Source organism: Melozone crissalis, unplaced genomic scaffold (assembly GCF_028551555.1).
Source record: "Melozone crissalis strain CALT ecotype California unplaced genomic scaffold, PUWL_Pcris_2 ptg000017l_1, whole genome shotgun sequence".
Taxonomy (NCBI): Eukaryota; Metazoa; Chordata; class Aves; order Passeriformes; family Passerellidae; genus Melozone; species Melozone crissalis.
Window position 1 is genome coordinate 87,157 of NW_026535795.1, and position 21,460 is coordinate 108,616.

Below are 21,460 nucleotides of genomic sequence, written 5' to 3' on the forward strand. Positions count from 1 at the left end.
TCAGAGAGAAGATACATTTTCTTTCCAAGGATGACCAATTTTTCTGGGAGCCATTTTGGTGTTGTGGTTAAACAGTTCATCTTCATTGGCTGAATAATAAAAAAACTTGTCCTCCTTGCTTTAGATGTCAGAAAGAATTATGAGATTGTTTTGGAATGTTAAAAGCACGGAATGTAATTATTCTTGTCTAATAGTCCTCTTGAAGAGAAAAATGTCTGGAAGAAATTATTATTTTCATGTTTTTCAGGTTTTCTGTCAGTCCACATAGCTTGCTGGTCTTTCAGACTTAGAGTTTCCTGTTACTTCAGTAACTCAGTGTTGAGGTGGACAGATCACAAATGTTGGCTGCCAAGTAACTAAAGACTGAAGGGGCCTTAAAACTGGAATGGATGAATGTGATTATGATCATCATAATTTTAACTACTAATCAATGGTGAAAGATATACATCTTTTCCTCCTTACTAATATGCTTAATAAAAATGTCATACTTATTTTATTTACTAGTATTCATACTAACCCTTTCAACCTGGAAGACACTTCAAATGACATAAGAAATCATTTTCATTTTTCTTTATTTATATTAGGAAATAATTTTCTTTCTTCTTTAACTAATATCTAAATTGCCAAAGATGAAAGATAAATTAGTGTCTGAAGCCAGTCTGGAATTCAGAGTTTGCTGGACCGCTTTGTTAAAAATTCAAGGTTAAAGATGGGATTTCTTTGCTCCCATTAGGAACCAGCAGGGTTTTAAACCTGTGCATTTTCTGTGTTGTTTTGGATTGACAAAGGTAAAGGCCAACATGAAGAAATTTTCACAGCTACAGCTTTATTCTCTCTTAGTGTCCAGTTTATGCCTTTGTCCACTGTCTCCCTTGCTGGCTTCTTGTTAATGATGTGCTACTTAAGCATTTTTTTATAATCACTGCAGTTCAGTGCAAGGTGCAGTCTTCTCGTTTTTTAATCCTGTACTTCCTGTTTCAATTCATTTTCAGTTCTTCCCATGTAAACAAGCTTTCCACTTCTTGAATGCTAACCTTTTCCCTGTGGCATCCCCTTTAACTTTCTCACAGAGCCATGTAGGTATTTTTTGATATTTTTGTTCTCTGTTCCAAAGGCTATGTAGGTGTAACAGCTATTATCCAGGATTCACTTGAGAGGCAGCATAATCTCTCTCTCTCTCTCTCTCTCTGTTGTTATTATGATACAGTCATAAAAGGGCCTGTGTAATCACTTTTCTGTCTTGAGGGAATGTGTGGTGATGTCCTCACATACATCTAGAGATGTGTAGATTAATATTCCACACTGCTTCTAAGCTGCATGTTGTTTTGTTAAACACAACTAACCTCAAATGACAATTATACCATCTTTCACAATTCCTTTGATTTGTGTGCACAAGCAGTAACTCATTAATTTGCTGCCTTCCTTTTCCTTTTTATTTTCCTGTTAAAACTGTTTGATGAGATACCTGGTTTCAATAGTTTGAACTGGAGCTACAGGTGATGTGATGTAATGAAGAAATGAATACCACATTGTAATGTGCTAGAAGTGTTAGAATATATGTCTCGTGCAGTGTATGTCTGTTTAATGAGGGAAAGTCTATTCATGTTTTCTTTTCCTGTTTCTGTGTCTGAGTTTGTTTCATGACTCCTGCCTGATTCATCTAAAATTTGAAATCAGCAGAGAGATCCAGCAAGAAACAGACTAATTTAGTTATACCACATGAGGTTTCCTGACTGCATTTTACAAAATTATTCACATCTTCGTGTTACAAACAAAAAAGACTTGCGAGCCTTCGTCCCCCACACCCTCCAGTATAGCTGTATAAGGCCTCTATGGTCTCTGTTCATATTGAGATGTCACAGCTGTGTACACTTTTCTGGGTTCTTTTCTCACATGAAACTCTAATGACCATTCCTCCTTTGATTCTTTTCTCAGGCAAATTGGCATAGGCTATACAAAATGAAATTTAGGTCACAAGTTATTTTAAAATTATTCTACTTGAATGAATGGAAGATTTAGCTGCTGATATTTGTATATACTGGAAATCTATCGCAAAATATTGCAGAAGATGGTTGTCATAAAAATATCACCAAAGGAGTGTGCGGTTTTAGTGTGAAATGTAAGTGTGCAGTTGAGTTTTAAAGATGAATTTATGCTATCCTGAAGATTAAAGGCAGGTGTGTTCACCTGCCCTGTTAAAACAACTAGGAATATTAGGAATAACTAATTTTAAATAAATACTTTTAATTTTATGTATTTTAATTTCAATATTACAGGGGATCTGCTTTTCTGTCATGTGTTTTGTTTGCTGTTAACATGGTCCTTTTTCTGTTGCTCTAACTCGCAAACTGGGATGAGTAGGAAACAAATTAACAAGTAATGACAGTCCAAAAATAGATCTGCATGCATTATTTACCAGAGGAACAGGAGATGAACTCCAAGCATCTTCCACCTCTGACCGTCTCTTAACTGAAGTGTCCTGCCGTATTAATAAATGCAAAGTGAAAAAGGTTCAAGTTAATTGTCATGTCTGAGAAATAGCCCAAGAGTGCATGGTGTTTACTAAACATAAGCACTGCAGGAGAGTTGGTAAATGAAACCTGGCAAGGTCTGAAAAATCAGTCTCCCTAAGATAGAACGTTTAATATAAAATGAATGTGCATGAAAATAAGAATATTTAACATGTTGCAGCAAGGTACGTTTCACTAGCATTAGAGATGGCACTTTTTTTTAACTGAAAGTCCTGATTCAGTGAAGTCTCTGAATCATTTATACCTAGTAAATCCCATTTTGGAATGTGAGAGGGAGAAAGGGTAGAGAATGATCAAATGCCTGTGTTTTGGAATAGTATTTTATTAGTTACTGTACTGGTGGGGGAAGTGCTGGATAAGCACTCCACTGGATAAGTGATGTATCAGTACAACAAATATATTTTCCTGTTTGCTTCATAATATAGGTATAGGTGCTTTTTATCTTAAAAGGTAATGAAAGACTTTTTAGTATAAACTAGTTACATGAAAACCTCTTTATTTACTCAGTGTACATGAGTGTCTGTTTCAGTGGTTTGTTTCATTTCACTTAGAGATTCACAAAGCTGTAGTAAAGATTCAGTGGCATTTTTATCTGCTGCATTTGCTCCTTCCTCAGAGGTTTAAAAGTATGTTGGTCTTACGCACTCTAATTTAAAGTGTATTGTATTTGGGTTCTTTTTTTAAAAAGGCACAGTAATTATCTCTGAAACATTTAAGGAAGATTGCAAGTGCTGCCCTTTTTATGTCTTATTTTAAAAAGTAACTATTGTGTTCACCGTATCTGGCACATTATATATAGGTATATTTTTAACCTGAACACATTGTAGTGTGTTTTGTCTTTAGGTGTCTGTCATATTGTTGTTGTCTGTGCCACAGGTAACAATAAGACTTGTCACTTAGCCATCTCATCTGGATTTTAATGTAATGATCTTTCTTTATGTCTTTTACAAATTTGATCAAAAAACCTACCGTATGTAAACTTTGATTTGGTAGCCAGGATGTGTTGGATGCTAAGGTTCTACATGGTGTGAATTGGTTATCTTTGTAGCTCATCCTGAGAGTGGGTAAATTAGTCAAAGGTCGGTATGTTGAACCCATTGAGATCAAAACATGCTGAATGATGTTTTTGTTTGAGTACTCTTGGTTGAGCAGGCTTTAGACAGGAAATTGTATGCTCACGTGTTGAAAGTTGTACTGATGTGAAATCCAATGGGGAAGCTGACTGCACAGCCCCAAATGCCAAGCGCTTAGTGCATGGCTGTGCTTTGATATAAGCACCCTAATAACAAAAACTAATTCATGTAAAGTGGAACAGACCACAGTGTTAAAATAAAATATTTTTAAAATTTGAGATGTTAAGCTGTTGGCTAATACCTCTGTATTTAGAAGAGGAGCGTGTGGGTTTAGTGTAGGGACAAGAGTTGAATGGTCTACTGTTCGATGTATAGCAGAGATGACAGTTACATGAAGTTACATATCATATATTACTTTTGTTTTACAGGATGTGACTTAAAATGAATTCTGATGCTGAAGGTCCTCTGAAAAATATGCAGTGCTTGAATGTTTGCTAAGGATTAGTAAGTGACTGATCTCATATTTGGACTATATATACCTAAACATTTTTAAAGCTACAGTTTAGTATATGAGAAGCATGTTCTTAAAAAAAGAAAAGGATGGGAGGGAAGAAAGAAGAAAAAAACCCAACCCAAACCAAAAACCTTACTGCACCACTGCCAGAAAGTGAAATTGCTCCTTATATTCTTGTGGATTCCTGTCTATGTAAGTGGAAACATCAGTTGTTTCTGTGGTTAGTCTTAGAACAAAAGAATCTCTGCATAATATCAAGAATATTTTGAATCAGAAGTTTCAATACTTTTGATACTTTTTAATGTGTATTTGAGGGAGATAAAATGTTGAAATAACAAATTTGAACTAAGTATACAGAGTTGCAGAATGGAATATCCTGTAGTTTTATTTATTATCAAAATTTCAATATTGCAATCTGCATCTTGCAAAAATGTGTGACTTATATCTTGTTTTTTAGGAGAGAGGATTCTATTTAATATTCTAACATTGTGTAAAATTCCAGGGCATGCTCATGATTCATTGAAATGAACTTGTTTGGTTTAATTCTTTGTAACTGGCTTATTTTGAGTAATGCTAAATTCTGCTTAGTCAATTTCTCAAACAAGAAATCAGCTCAGACAGAAGAGATTCCAAGGATGCAAAATACCACAAGTATACATACTTAATATAGGAAAAACTTGGTGGTTTCATAGAATCAACGAAGTATTTAAAATGTTTTCATGCAAAAAAAACATTATTTAAGAAAATATTTAGGATATGTTTTAAATTAGTATTGTATAGTTGTGCATTTTGCAGGGTAGTCAACTGTTTCAGTGAAACAGATAGAAAAACTAAATCTGAAACATGTAATTTTTGGTATTTTTGGGCCCCTGCTAGGACAAACCCTTCTCACTTGCCATGTCCTGTTTGCTGGATAGATCTTTCATCTACCAGCTACTGAGAGCGGTGGCACAAGGGAATCATGCTTGAGCTGGACAAGGAAATGAGTGCATTGAAAGACAAGGTAGCAGAAAGCAATCTAAGGGATATTAAGTAGTAGCTTTCTAAATTCTGTGGGAGTGAGTTGAGTACGATGAGGTAAGAAATACTTGCATCAAACTGAAAACTTTCTGCTTACTGTGCTTAGTAATTTCAGCATCCTTTTGGCTTGAATGCGCTGTAGGAAATGGTCTAAGGAACTTTCCCCATTGCAAACATACTGTATTGTTGGCATGTGCATCGTTTTCTTGTTATTTCAGGGTGGAATTTTAGAAGACAATGGATTTTGCCCTGTCAAAATACTGAAGCCATGGCAGGTTGGACACTGCTACTCAAAACCGCACATGTTTTCTTTAAAATCTATGGTTTTGTTTGGAAGGCTGTACCATATGCAATAGATGGATTAGTAATTACTGGAACTATTTTATCTGCCATGTGCAAAACCCAGTACCTTTTTAACAACTCATTTATGCTTTTCACTGAGAAGTGAATAGACATATGAAAAGTGTATGGTACATTGCAAAGGGTGTAGGCATGAGCACCTTAATAATAAGGACTGGTGGTTTTTTTCACCAGAGTTACTGCTGAGCAAGAATATCTTTGTTATTTTCGGTTTTCTTGAATTGAGAAGAATGTAGGAAAATTTAAGATTATACATGCAAAGATGTTGCAAATAATCATGGAAGTTTGGAACTTTTGCTCCAAATATTGCTGCCTTCGGTTCCACACCCTCGGTGGGATTAGGAGCATCATGATGGACTGGTTCATTATTGCTACAATCAATGGAATTAAACAGTGCCTTGCTTTGAAGACTTTGTTTTGGGTAATTTATACTGATGTAAAATTTAATAGATTTTCTTGCATTTGCCCAGTTTTATGTAGTAACTGAGCTATTCAGTCAAATTAAGCTATCTTTTAGATTTATTTTAATCATGCAAATAACAGAATTTCACTCTAATTCTTTTCTTTAAAAAATACTTCATTTAGGTAGATAATATTGTGTGGTATCACTAGCAGAGAAGTCTTTTTAGCCATCGTTAGTGGTTCATAGGAAAGAAATAGTGTTGTGGCCTCTTACCTCAAAAAGTAAGTTTACAAAGATGCCTGTGTTAATTTTTTTTTTTCTTTTAGTAGTAAAAATGCATAAAAGTTTCAGCTTTTGAAACCTGTGTTTCAGAGCTGTGTTTTGAAATAATTAACTTCAGGAAAACTCCCCAAACCCCCAAAATAGCCTTCCTTTTGTAAAAACTTTTTAGCCCATTAGAAATTACAGGTTCAGCTTCCATGAAGAAATAGAACACCTGGTACTTTCAAAAGTGGTGATTTCTTTCACTAACTCACTGAGGAGTTAATAATGAAAGAAATTGCTTCTTTTGCAAATACTTCCTGTACCTGGGAAATTAGTTTTACTGTTAAGAATTTGTACTGTAAATCCATCTGCTTTGGGAAGCAGCCTCTGTAATTTCCTTAGCTAAACAGTTACAGAATTGTTCTAGGCATGACCTGCCTGCGCAGCTTGTAATGATATTCTTAGCAAAGGGAAAATGCATGTGCAGCAACTCTGCAGCTTCAAGCCTGAACAAACTACCACCAGTTACTTGGGTGTAAGAGTAGGAAAACAGTCTATGCAAATTACTGATTTTTTCTTCCTTGTCCAAGCTCCTATATTTATCATGTTTCTGAGACAAATTGTAGTAATTTTTGGTTTTCTATTCAATTACGTTGTGAGTTATCTCTCAGTACAAGTAGATATTAAACCAGAAATGACATTTCTATTTTAAATAATTTAAAACAACATGTAACCTTCAAAATTATGTTATAGTGAAATGTCTATCCTAGTTCAAATTTTCAACTGCTTAATGTGTTTCAAATGCTTCCTTCTCTTAAGCAGAATTTACTTTTGGGTTCAGACATACTTGCTTTGTCCACATCCTTCCTGAGTTAGCCTTAAGACTTACATTTTAAGCTCTTCCTTTCTCTTTCCACATTAGCTCTTAAACCTTCTGTTCTTACTGTACTGAGCCTGTAAATGTAGTTGGAGAGGGAGGGAGGGAAGCAGCAATCCTGCAAGTGTGTGCAGGTGTCACCTACAGCATGCCCGAAGATGCAGCTTCAGCTGTGAGGTCTGTAAACATAAGACCTTGAGTCATATGTAATGCTGAGTACCAGCTTCAGATAATCAACTGCTTTTTGCATGATCATAAACTGGTTTTGGAATCTCTTTTTTCCAGCTGCTTACTTGTTCAAATGAGTAGTTTTTCATTCAGCTGAATGACACTAATTGAAGGAAATATGATCCCCGCAGTTGTCCAGTTCTGTACTGGCATCTAGTGGCCCAACAGTGTATTTTTCTTGAACTTTATGTAAAGTAGGCCACCACGGATGTATTTGGGATTTTTTTGCCCTGGAGGAATATACGAATGGATAAAGGTCTTCAGACTTGCTCTTCCATCTCTCTGCTGGGTTTGTCTTATTCATCCTGTTTCTTTACCAATATTTATGTGTAAGACCAAGTTCTTATCTGTACAGTTCATGCCCATAGTACAGAGTTAGGCATCTTTTGTAGTTGTTTATTTCAAATGGAAGATTATGTTTGATTATTGGGTTTAATTCTGTTGTCATTTTAAAAACATGTTATCCTTCCTTTTGTAATATATATCGATTGGCATGAAGATTGGTTATGATAGAATTTTATGTTAAGCATTGTAATATTTTATTAGCTGCAAAGATAATTTTTACTTTAAAAAGATGCCATTTTATTTCTGGGCCTTTTTATACGTGCTAGAGTAATCCAATCCTTTATTCTATTCTGTCTAGCTTTCAAAATTTTGTAGTGCTGTAGAAAGAATGTTCTTTTAAATTCTCGATGTGTAGAATTAAAAACCTCCATGCTGCTTCATGCAAATCTGTTCTTGTGTGTCTTGGTCCTTTCAGTTTAGGCTTTAGAAAAAACTACAGCAGATATCCCCCCCACCACTGACAAGAAGCCAATAAGCAAAAATTCAGTCAAGTAATACAAAAAGTATTAAAGTATTACCACGCACTCACACACTTCTCAAAAGTAATACACATGCTTCTTCTTTTTTTTTTCCCCTTTTTTTCTTTTTTTTTTTTTTTTTTTTTCCCCATAGATATCATGTCGTGGAAGCAGTTAGTTGATTTGCTACCCTTTGAGGGGTTGGTTGTCTTTGCTGCTAGTATGCACTGCGGACTTGTGTTTAACTAACTTCCTGTTCAACAGACCGGTCATATTCTGTTCTTCAGAGCTTCTTGAGACAGTTGGCCACCAGCCTCTGATACCTTAACATAAACTTCATTTAGTTCTATCAGTTCCTTGTCCTTGTGATTTGTTATCACTGACTCCTAGGAATTTGGTTGTCCTAGGCCAGTTTCTTTAAACAATTGTCGTAATGGTAGTTTTTGCTTGTGGAGACAAAGAACTTTTTCTGTGAAAGATTTCTTAATGCTTGGGTTGTGTTATGCAAAAAGGTTCTCTCTAACTGACAAGTATAACTCTATTAAGTAAATATTTAACACCATTTATTTCCATTGCTGTACAGGGTAAAGAACTGCAGTCTGAACTAGAATGCAGTAAATGAAATTTACACTTAATTTGGAAATTTCTGTAAAAAGGATAAAATAGTGCTTAATTTCTAACTGCCTAGATCTGTTTTGTCTCATTGTGGTTAGAAGACCAAAACCAATTTTGAACATCTTTTTATAGTTCTAGCTGTGTTCTACAATACTCCAACTAGATACATAGCATAGATCCACTAAATTTTTTTCCTCCCTCAGCGTGTTGTTGATCCTAACATAACAGGACCTCACATGGCTTTCTTCTCTCATCTGTGTCTGTGCTCCTTTTTTTTCTTGGGAGTGAGGGGAGATGAGTGTCATATATATCTAATCTGCCAGGTTTGTGTAATGTAACTAGACTTTGACAAAATTGCCTTATATTTTATTGGGTTATGGCCCAGTCTTTGCTCCAGAAGCAATAGAAATGAAAGACAGTGGAAGTGTTTGCTTGCCTTGACCTCAAAGTTTTAGAAAACTGTATGGATTTTAGAAGATTTAGCAAGAGATGTGGAAACTACAGTAACCTATCAATATGGTAATAGTAATCTATTGGCTTTATGCAGAGATGAGTATGAAACTCCTGTAAGCCCCCTGATACACTCCTAAGGATGAAAATTATTTGTTTCTGCAACTGTGTTTTAGTATGACAATATTTTATTGCTTTCTTTTCAGGTTATCAGAATATATGTTTAAATACTGAGAATTTCTTTTTTTTAGATGAATTGGAGCTATACAGTGGTCCAGTGGTGCAAATATTAAATATCTCTGAAAAAAATTAAATGCATTTTTAACCTTTACTTTTGTTTAGAGTGATAGAAAGCTTTAGTAACCTGTGTTTTGGCTAAATAAAGGGTAGATTTTAAAGAAATGTAAACAAACATTACTTTTCAGTAGCACAATATTTATGGATTTGCATTAGGAAAACTCACTTGTAAATCTGATAAAAATAAATTACTTATCTGGATAAGTTCTCTGCATTTTGAATTAGTATTTTGAGCATTTTATTCACAATTATTATGTCATTGCTTTTAGCTGCTGATGCAAGGTCAAGATGAGTGAATTAGGAGAAAACTCCTTAGATAGTTTGACTAATGAGTCAAGGAAGCGCAAGCCATTGCCCTGTGATACACAAGGTGCAAGGTACGTTTATATTGAACTTAACTGGTTTTTAATGAGTTTTTAAAAATACTTTTCAAATTTGCATTGCAATTTAGAGTAAGTTCTAACTAAGGAATTTGTTTAGTTGAAAAAGTCTCTAGGTCAGCTTCTGTTGTGAAGATAGGTAATTTTACTATTAGGTGTAGTTGATGCACTGTGCTTTATAATTAGACTCCCGTGGAAATTTTATTACAGTGGATGTATCATAGAATATGTTGGAATGAACCTTAAAGATCATCTAGTTCCAGTTCCTCTGTCATGGGCAGGGATACCTTCCATTAGATAACAAATCACTTTTGGAGTTGCGATTGCAAGGCAAAAGAAGAAAAACCTCTTGCTTCACAGGAATTTTAAAGGCATCATCTTAAATCTGGCAATTGATTTGACAGGCCTCATTTCAGGTGGTTACATTTATCAAAGAATACTGCAAGAGGTTGAGCTTTTTTCTGGTTTGTTTGTACTTCCGTTTCTTTTAAGTTCATCTATGCTATCTTCCTGCCCCTCACCCAACTCTCTCAGATACTGTTGTCTGAGGGCCTCAGTTTTCTGTTCCCCATGACTTTGTTTCTTTTCCCTTCCTTCCTTCCTTCCTTCCTTCCTTCCTTCCTTCCTTCCTTCCTTCCTTCCTTCCTTCCTTCCTTCCTTCCTTCCTTCCTCCCTCCCTCCCTCCCTCCCTCCCTTCCTTCCTTCCTCCCTTCCTCCCTCCCTCCCTCCCTCCCTTTCTGCCTGCCTCCCTCCCCTCCCTTTTCTTTATCCATAGAGTATTAACTTGTATTACATTTGTTGTCATGCATTGTGTGTACTAATATTTGTCCCTTTTATATATACAACCCCAGTGCCTCATGCCAATTGCCTTCGTCATTATAAGAGATCCTGTATGAAAACCTTAAATGCTTCCACTGTATCCCAGTGTCGTTTTATGAGTGTCCTCCATTCCATTTTCTCTTTCCCTTTCTACAGTGTCTCTCATGCAAGAGTTCTTTTTCAGATTGTCACCCTTCATTAGCTTTCTTTATCTTTCAAGCTCCTGCTTTGTCATGTTTTTGTTTTCTCCATATGTATGGTCCATGCATACTTTCCTAACTCCTTCACTTGGTTTCTTCTCAAAGAATGATTATTCTCTTTGAATTACCTTGAAACCTTTGTCTATTCTTGCCCCTGCCCTGAGTCCTTCTTTTCCTATTCTTGCCATATTGTGCATGACATTTCTCCCTGTTGATTTAGGCTGTAGACAATCTCTTTACTCAGCACATTAACCTGGGTAGGAAAAAGAATTTGAGAGAGACTTTTTATCCAGAAACATTAGGTTGTCTGGGATTCTGCTCTTCTTGCATGTTGAGATGGCATTTAGGTCCTGATGCCTAGAAATTTATGAGGTATCACCTTCTGTAATCATCTCTCTACAATCAAAATGAAAGGAGTTAATAGGAAGCTAAATTCAGTTTTGTTTGTCTAGTAAATTTTAAGCAACTGTAAAGTAATTTCTAATATTAAAATATACTTTCTGCATGAGTGCTACAATTTTATAACAAAAGCAGCTGCTCTTTTCATTAAATCTGACAGTAGAGTAAAAGAGTAAAAGCAGAAGTATTTCTTTTTATTAATAGCTTTCTTCTGTTTTCTTGATGTCAATTTGTACTTAAAATTCTTAAAAAAATATGTAAACCAAACACAAACACAAACCCCAAAGAAAACAGCAGCATAACAAAACACACACATTTGCCCTTCAGATTCATGTTTGCTGGAAGAATAACTACTGCCTAGGTTTAATGGGTGGGTGTTAAGTGAAGTACATTATTATCCACAGAGTGAGCGCAGGTTTTGTATAGGATGATATATAAGTATACAAAATAATGTTCTTCATTCCTAGTCTGGTCTGCAGTGGTGAGAAGCGTCGACGTGAGCAGGAAAGCAAATACATTGAAGAGCTGGCTGAGCTGATATCTGCTAATCTGAGTGACATCGACAATTTCAATGTCAAACCAGACAAATGTGCTATCTTAAAAGAAACTGTGAGACAGATTCGACAAATAAAAGAGCAAGGTACAGTCCCCTGCTAAGTCAGGATTAATAGTTTAATTTCACTGTGATTCTTTTTTTGTAGCAGTAGTTACTTGGGAAATTGAGTAGTTTTCCACAATAGCATGTAACTGAGCAGGTCTTTGGACTTTGGCTTCATTCAAACCTTAAATGCACCTTAAGTAATTTTCTATTTAAAAGTAAACAAGTATTTATCATCACTTTATTGGGAATCAGGATTTTAAAACTGCGGTTTTTTTAACCAGTTTTTCTTACCAGTTTTGTACCACAGACAAGTTAAAAGAAGAGGAGATGCTATTTTAACATCTGCTTGATCTGCTTGTACTCTATACCAAATACTCACTGGTATGAAGAATACATGCCATTGCCTTTCACTTCAAGGAAACCTATCCTTTTCTTATGGGCAAGCTTCCAATCAGAGATAGTGATTTTTATGGATTTTTTTTAAATTGCTTTTTTAGTGTGATTGAATGGACTCAGAATACAGCCAACTCAAAAAAGGAGAAAGAAGCAATGCATCATATCTTGGTAAACTCTGTCAGCTAGGGTAAACCTAAGTGATATAATACTTTTTTTTAAGCAACAGGTATATGGAAAACCCATGTTTTGAAATATAGAGTGAGGAGTATATGTAATTTATTTTTTTAACCACCACTCCACCCCATCTCCACCTCCCAATGACTAGCCTCCCAAGTTTATATGTGTCATTTGGGCAGTAAAGTATTAGAAAAACAGAATATGCTGTGTGTATCTTACCTGTTGTGGTAAATTGCCACATCTTATGCTAAAACAATTTTCAAAAATCAGCTTCTGTTTTTAAGGTTTTTTTGTAGTGTCATTGTGTGAATTCTAATATTTCATTAGAGAATTGAGATGTTGTACTCCTCCTGTGGTCTGCTTAACCAGCTAGCAAGTACCACAAAATAAAGCTCACAGTGTTTTTCTGTAATTCTGCTGCATGGCATGAATTCCCATTCCACCTTCCCCTGCGATAAATTACCTGAGAATATTTTGATTATTTAAATATGACTTTCTTATACGCATGCACACACATACACACACGTATATACACATACAGGCACACAGCTGTTAACATGAATCAAAGCCTTTTTGAAGAACAGTGGTGATGGCATCTGAAGACTGTAACCAATGATAATGAGCTGATCAAAGTAAAAACATAAGAGATATATGAGTGTTTTTAATGGCTATTGAAAGACTAAGCAGGTATTCATCAGACAGTATCTGAAAAATAACAAGAAATGTTCACAAAGCAAGTTCATCATGTCAGCTTCAACTGCCAAGTCAATTTATGTGAGCAAAGACTTTGGCGTAATGTGGCCGTGACATATTTTCTGGTCTTATCGGCCAACAGTATATGAGCCCTTCTCTCTCATTTGTGCTTCTTTTTGTGTTTATTTCACACTCTCCCTAGGATCTGACTCGTAATATTAAAATATGGCTATCACATGAAAAGTTGCTTTATGGAAATGTATTTTTTGGCTTTCAGGAAAAGCAATTTCTAATGATGATGATGTTCAGAAAGCTGATGTATCATCCACGGGTCAAGGAGTTATTGACAAGGATTCATTGGGACCTCTTTTATTACAGGCAAGTACAAATTAGGCCCTAGTAAACCGCTATGGAAGCAAATACTTACAGCAGGGGAAAATATTACAATAAAATATGCAATCCTGTAGTAATAAAATAGTATGCAAGCACCATGCAGAAGTATGTTTGAGAGGTTCAGGAATAAAATCTATCATGTTTTCTTAATTTTGCTGAAATTCTCCATAGAAGGAAATAGAATAGCCTTTTACTTTTTCTAGTATTCCTATGCTTTATTTACTCTAGCAGTCATTAGCAAATTACTACTGAAGCAGTGCTTATTTGTACAAGGAATACTTTATTTGTTCTAGGGGATAGACATTAAATGGAGTTTTTGCAAGGAGAGGTTTGTTATATGTATGTCTGCATTTGTGTTACTAAATTATGAAGCATTTTAAATGAATGTTGCCATCAAGTAAAATAACCCAAGATTAACAGTAAACAAAGGTACATAGCAGATAGCCTTTCTTTATGCCTGGAAAACCAACCTGATATTTACAAGTTCATGAAAGCATTTTTGAATCTTAGTTTTTTAACATAGATATTGAATTTCTCTTTCAGTTAAGAACATACAGTATTTGGCTAGCTCCTCCTATCTCATCACTTGATAGTGGCAATGTCTTCATGTTCATGACTCGCTGCTTGTTCCTACTGAACTTCTTGTTTCAATTTGCTAACCATTGAATTAACGGTACAAATTCGTGATCTAGTGTTCATATGAATCAAGAATGAAACAAGAAGGCTGGTTATCAATGTGAAAGCTGAATGGAATATCACATGGACATATTAATTATTATTATATAAATAATTCCCTACCATATGCACTTTTCCTCAAAGAAGAATTTAAAACTTCATGTCTATCCTTGAAAATAAGTGAATATATTATAAATTGACATTTATCACACGCACTTTTTAAATTAAATTTGTTGAGAATTAGTCGATCTGTCTTACATGATTTGTTGTCATGTTAATATTTAGGCATTGGACGGCTTCCTCTTTGTTGTAAATCGAGATGGGAACATAGTATTTGTATCAGAAAATGTCACACAGTATCTGCAGTATAAACAAGAAGATTTGGTTAATACAAGTGTGTATGGTATCTTGCATGAAGAGGACCGGAAGGATTTTCTTAAAAACTTACCTAAATCTTCAGGTAGTAAAAGTTTATCTACTACACTTACTAGACTATTTGAAAACAATCAAAGAAGACAAAAATACCCCATAAAGGATAACCTTTCAAAACATATTAGTTATATAAAGAATGTTTTACTACAAGAATATCTTAATCTTGATAAACACTACTGTGTTTTTACAATAGCATGCCATCAGAAATAAATGTGCTGGAAATTCACACTTTACTTTAGCCTTTGAATTTTGTTTACCTATAACTTTAAAAGAGCGACACTGAAGGAATACCTTCCCTAATACCACAAGGCTGGCTGAAGGAAGTGCTTGTTTTTGAAATATATGAATGACTTTCCAACACTCTATCAAGTGACTTAAAGTGTCATGCAAAAGGAAGAGTGCTTTTTACTTGGTTGTCAATATTCCTATTTTTTACCAAGCTATATTGATGGTATATTGAGAAGGCATCTTAAAATAGCCTTTATTATCTGTAATCTAGGAACAGGGTATCTAAATTAAGAACAATCAGTTATGAGTTGATTGTATCTGAAAACCGGTATGAATTCTTACTATGTTCTTTTAAGTTAATGGAGTTTCTTGGAGTAATGAAGCACCGAGACAGAAGAGCCATACATTCAATTGTCGAATGATGGTGAAAAGCTCTCATGACCTCTTTGAAGATGTAGGTGGCTATCAGGATATTCGTCAAAGATATGAAACTATGCAGTGCTTCGCTTTATCGCAGCCAAGAGCTATGATGGAAGAGGGGGAAGGTAGGAATTTTTGCAGAATTGTCATGCACAGAAATTTCTTTGAAAAGCTCTTTGATGTTTAGCATACCATTTTCAGGATAGCAGCAGCTTTAATCCTTACTCTCTGTACTTCCATTGTAACAACAAACGATGCTTCAGCTATTTCATTAGATTCTTCAACACAGTAAAACATGAGATGATGAAAGAAGAAACATTCTTTTTTTAAATACAGATTTGCAGTCCTGTATGATTTGTGTGGCACGTCGTATCACAACTGCAGAAAGGGTATTTCCAGGAAATCCAGAGAGCTTTATTACAAGACATGATCTTTCAGGTAGGAAGTATACCCAGGAGGAAGGTATGAAGGAGTCTTCTTTGTCCATGTGCTCTTGTTTTAAATAAACGGAGTGTGTATGGTGTATATGGAGTGACTAACGGAATTCATACTGAGAATTCCTAACTGCTTTTTACAATATACCATTGTTGGTAGTGAGATGTAATAAAACCTGTGGGAGGCATTTTCTTCTCTATGTTGCTGTTTGGTAGGTTGGTAAAAAGCATTACTTGTGTTTTAGCTGGCATTTCAAGTGGTTGTCATTCTGCTTTCCTTTACGTGGAAGATGTATTTTAGGTCATAACTGGAAGTCATTTAGGACTTCCTAAAAGACTGGAAGTCCTTTAAAAATGCTTATATTTTTATACAATTCATGAGCTAATGTTTAAAGTGGCTTATGCTGTTTAAATTGAAAGAGTTATATAATCTAAATGGGACTTTTTGTTTATGATGTTTGTTTGATGTAGTTGGTTGCTATTTTTTAAAATTTTAGTCTGTGTGCATCCCTTAGGTGCCTGTAACCAGAGATAAAAGTTACTGTTTTCTAAAGCTCTGACACTGACCTGTGGGGGATTAACTTTCTCTTACTCAGTTACATAAATTCCTTTGAATAGTGATGCTTTAACAAGCAGCATCATATTCTCATATGGCAGATAATTCATAAATGTAACTTCTGCATGTTCAGAATTTGGTGATTAAAAGTGTTATATTGGAACCTTAGGAAATGTACCATATTTATACAGAAACAGTTGTCACAGGCATAAAGAGTTTAACTTGTATATTTTCTTTCCTGTTAAGGCAAACTTGTCAACATTGATACAAACTCATTACGATCTTCCATGAGACCTGGCTTCGAAGATATAATTCGTCGCTGTATTCAGAGGTTCTTATGCCACAATGATGGGCAGTCATGGTCAAATAAACGCCACTATCATGAAGGTAAAAATCAGTTTACAATGTTTGGGTCACAATGTTTTGCTTCTCCTAGGGACTGCATTTTTTTCTGAAAAAAAAAGCTAAATTCTGCCTGTGTTCCTTTTTTTCCGTGGTTTTTGTTAATTACTGTGATTCATTTACAAGCTGAAGGAGGATGACCTCCTGAGAATGAGGAATTCTGCTGGAAGTTGTTGGGTTTTTTCAATGTGTTTATTTTGGAAATTAACATGGAAAATACCAGATACATGATCTGGGGTCCTCAAGGAAGCTGTTTTTCCACAGCAATGATGGAGACAATTATATTTCTATGATGATATGTAATTTTTAATTATCATATGTAATTTTTAATTATCATTATATTGTTGTTTTCTGGTTAAATAACAAATGGTATTTATTTTGGTATGTTAGTTTGATGATATTTTATTTCACCCTTTCCTTTGTTAAAGAACCACTCTGTGAAAGTGATAACAGTTGTGTTGGTGCTTTTTTCTTGTTCTCAAGACACAGGGCTCAAAATATTTTCAGTGTTCCAGTGCCACATATTTTGTAATGCTAATTTGATAACCTTGATAGATAAATGATGTACAGCCGCAGCCTTCAGTAAGAAAGATAATGTTTTCTAATTATTCCAAACTCGAGTCTTTTTGAAGGATTTACCAAGTAATTCGAGCACAGAAGATGTTAAATAAAGCGAAACTCATACTGTCAGCAAATGGATTTTCTATTCCATTGGAAGTTCTTCAACATAACTGATTAATGAATCCTAAATTAACACGAGACTTGAAGCTCAATTGAAAACCAATAGTTTCCGCAATTTTTTGATTGAAGCAAACTTAAAAATTCTTCCCCAAGCAGGAGCCAGGGGCTCTATAATCTAGCCTTGGAAGTCTGTTAACAAATGCAGAACTTTGCCAGTTGTGTCTGGTGAGCACAAAATATTACAGCACGAAAATAATCTGGTTTGCTTTTATCTTCCCTCTACTGATAGAGGAGAAATAGTGGAATACTTCCTTTAGCTCTGTATATGTTTTAAGTATGTTTATTTATTTATTTATCTATTAATGTATTCATTCATTTCTTTATTCATTTATTTATTTTTAACGTTTTTTGTGTTTTGGGGAGATAATCTTCAGTAAATGAAGGGTATTATGTCAAAAATATAATTCATACTAATAATTCTTGGGATTTTAAATATTAACTATATTCGTGTATTCCCTTTACAGCTTATACACAAGGTCATGCTGAAACCCCATTGTATAGATTTTCTTTAGCGGATGGTACAATAGTGACAGCACAAACAAAGAGTAAGCTGTTTCGAAATCCTGTAACTAATGACCGCCATGGATTTGTCTCTACCCACTTCCTTCAAAGGTGAACTTAGTAGTATCTGTTTGTAATTTAAGTGTCACAGTTTAAAAAAAATACATCTGGCCTTGAAGACAACCTGAGAAAAAATAGCATACTAAAATATTTTACCTGATTAAAACTCAGATGGGGAATAATTTGGGAAACCGAGCTGCATAGCATACAATAAATAAATGTGTAAACCTCGCAGAGTCCCATTTTAACTATGTGCAGAAAGACAGTCACAGTCAAAAGAGAATTTTTTACTCAATACCCGCTCAAAGCCTGTGCTACGTTTATATTAGTCTTTTGTGGTAGCAATTATGAAACACTGAAAATAGAGATGCTAAGTCATGTGCTTTTGCAGACCAATTAAAAAGACAACAAAACCCTCTCAGATGCATAATCCATAACTGAAATGTACCTTAGGTAGTATTTCCTATTACCTGTTCTTGTTCTTTGCAAAAGTAATTGAAATGTCACTTTGGAGGGAATCTGTCTCCTTCTGGCAGAGTAGCTCCAGGTGCTGAAAAGTTAGTAACTGAGCTTGTTCAGGGTCACACACTGTTAATGTGCCCAGTAGAATAGAATGGTGGCAGGCATTGACTCAGGAAGGGAATGAAAGAAGGAGGATCTTTAAATGGATAAATCTGATTAGTCATCTGATCATTGATAAAAGCTTTTTGAGGCAGTGATACTGTATGTGATTATAACTCAAAGCCTTCAAAGGATCAAACATTTCTGTAGTGAATAAATGAATGTCATGGCTTAGTTCTGCTTTTGTGGAAGCTTGAATTCTCGCTGCTCTTTTTTGGAAAAATATTTGGACAATTAATTAATATTGTATTTGTTCCACATGATTCCAAATAAGGTTTTAATTTGTTTTCTTTGGGTTTCTGGGGCTGATGTTGAATTTACAGAGAACAAAATGGATATCGGCCAAATCCTAATTCTGTTGGGCAAAACATCAGAACAACTGTGACTGGAAACACAAATTCTGTTAATGGTCTTATGAACATGTCACCTGGTCAAGCCATGCCAATGCAGAACAGAAACTATGGGATGGGAGATCCCAATGCAGTGGGTCAGCTCACCAGCACTCGATTTGGAAGCCCTGGGAATATGGGGCCAGTGAACTCTGGAACTGGCATGCAGTCCTCTGCTTATCAGAGTAACAGTTTTGGGTTAAATATAAGTAGCCCACCACATGGCAGTCCTGGCTTAACTTCCAGCCAACAGAATCTAATGGTATCTCCTAGGAATCGAGGGAGTCCAAAAATGAGTTCACACCAGTATTCTCCAGTTACAGGTATTTTATTTTTGCTAAAAGCTCTTTTTTTTAAGCTATTTTTTCTCACTTTTATCTGAATTCCACCTTTCATCCATTTCAACTGTTCTATATGACCCTATATGTGTTACTTGAATGTAGTATACCTGACTTCATGTATGAACTCAATGTGGCAATCATACATAATCCAAAGGAAGAGTACATACAAGCAGTACTGTAATCTAATAAGTTTGATCTCTGTCACATGATACAGGTATGCACTCGCCTATGGGATCTGCCAGCAACACTAGCAACAGCACTTTTTCTAGCAGTTCTCTAAGTGCTCTGCAAGCCATTAGTGAGGGTGTTGGAAATTCCCTTTTATCAACACTTTCTTCACCGGGTCCAAAATTGGATAATTCCCCAAACATTAGCGTAACTCAGCAAATTAAAACAAGTACCCAGGACTCCAAAAGCCCTTCTGGTTTGTATTGTGAACAAAACCAAGTGGAAAGTTCCATATGCCAGTCAAGCAGCAGAGATCTCTTCAGTGAAAAAGATAGTAAAGAGGGAAATCTGGAGGCATCTGAAAGTCAGAGAGGACCATCTGAGAGTAAAGGGCATAAAAAACTCCTTCAGCTACTTACGTGCTCCTCAGATGAAAGAGGACATTCTACAGCATCAAACTCACCTTTAGACTCAAATTGTAAAGAATCTTCTACCACCGTTGCCAGTCCTTCAGGAGTTTCCTCATCCACATCTGCAGGGGTATCTTCCTCCTCAAACATGCATGGGTCACTCCTGCAAGAGAAGCACAGGATTTTACATAAATTGTTGCAGAATGGTAATTCTCCAGCAGAGGTGGCCAAGATCACAGCTGAAGCTACTGGTAAAGACACATATCACGATGCTAGTAACACAACCTCTTGTGGAGAAGACACTGTCAAACAGCAACAACTAAGTCCAAAGAAGAAAGAAAACAATGCTTTACTAAGATATCTACTAGATAAAGATGATATTAAGGAACCGCTTTCCAAAGAGCTGAAGCCTAAAGTAGAAGGTGTGGATAATAAGATGGGACAATGCACAAGTTCTGCAATTCCCACTTCAAGTCAAGAAAAAGAGATGAAAATAAAAATGGAGCCAGCAGAGGAGGTACAGTATAATGTAAAATGATATCAGTGAGCTAACCAATATTTTATTATTAAGTGAATGACTAAATATAGAACACTCTGCAGTGTGCATGTGTAAACATTTCTAAAAAGGTTCTGTGCAAATGATGTGAAACAATAGAGTCGGATTTAATTGTGAATGAAAAAACACTAACAAAAAGAACTACAGGATATATATATATAACCAAATCTGATGTCCTGAGGTCCTGGACTAATGTTTTGAAGTTATGGTATGATTAAGGTAATATTTGCACATTATTCCTTAAAATTAGATCTTAGCACATGTTTGGTTTTATGGCTTAGTAGGAAATGGGCCCGTAACTGCCTCTGTACTTAGTTGGCAATGCAAGAGCAAAAGGTAAAACATGATTTTGTTTTGAAAATATAAACAATACACAAAAATGTGTAATACTTGAAATAGCCATGATTTGATTTAGTTCATTCATTGGTTTTAGTACTCTTTTTCTTTCTTTAAATGAGGGAATATGTTCTTCCAAATATATATATATCTATATATATCTATATATATCTATATCTATATATATGTATATATCTCCAGCATTCAAATGAATACATAATAAAATGTATAAATGTATATATAATTTTTATAAATAAATACAAATAAATAAGTTCTAGAGGTGGAATTCCAAGAAATGTCATGATGCAGAAAACTAGCATCATGGAGCAACTATTCTGAAATCAGCAGTACACTTGTTAGGAACAGATGTTCTTAAAATTATAATCTGTATATAATGGTTTTGTATTTAAGTCCTAAGATTTGGAACTTCCTAGTTAACTGGTCAGTAGTTTGGAGTACTGGTCAGTATGGCAGAATTTATTGAAGATATATAGATTTCTTAGACCTTGAATTTCCCAAATCAGTAATAACTGGGTAAATTTAAAAAAAAAAAAAAAAAAAAAAGGAAACCAAAGCAAAACAAAAAAAACCCCAGCACTTTTTTTTGCATTAGCTACTGGCTGACTATAATAAAACACCTTATAACATTGTTTGAGTACTACTTATGGAAAAGTCACTATCAACTCTGTAGTCGTAC

At 35.1% G+C, this 21,460-nt stretch overlaps 1 protein-coding gene across 5 annotated transcripts in view; it reads left to right on the top strand.

The window, feature by feature from the left end:
• The window catches only part of NCOA3 (nuclear receptor coactivator 3), a 103,666-nt gene that overhangs the window by 21,640 nt on the left and 60,566 nt on the right, over positions 1–21,460 (top strand). For 4 of the 5 annotated variants that reach the window (XM_054274409.1, XM_054274407.1, XM_054274405.1 and 1 more), the window contains exons 3-13: positions 4,033–4,108; positions 9,705–9,812; positions 11,701–11,873; positions 13,378–13,478; positions 14,454–14,628; positions 15,185–15,373; positions 15,585–15,686; positions 16,485–16,625; positions 17,846–17,993; positions 18,887–19,275; positions 19,508–20,388. In XM_054274409.1, the coding sequence (XP_054130384.1) occupies positions 9,724–9,812; positions 11,701–11,873; positions 13,378–13,478; positions 14,454–14,628; positions 15,185–15,373; positions 15,585–15,686; positions 16,485–16,625; positions 17,846–17,993; positions 18,887–19,275; positions 19,508–20,388 (2,388 nt within the window). In that variant the 5' untranslated portion in view covers positions 4,033–4,108; positions 9,705–9,723. Of the gene's footprint in view, positions 1–4,032; positions 4,109–4,135; positions 4,311–9,704; positions 9,813–11,700; positions 11,874–13,377; positions 13,479–14,453; positions 14,629–15,184; positions 15,374–15,584; positions 15,687–16,484; positions 16,626–17,845; positions 17,994–18,886; positions 19,276–19,507; positions 20,389–21,460 lie in introns of those variants that run through there. The other variant, XM_054274406.1, reaches the window with a different exon arrangement.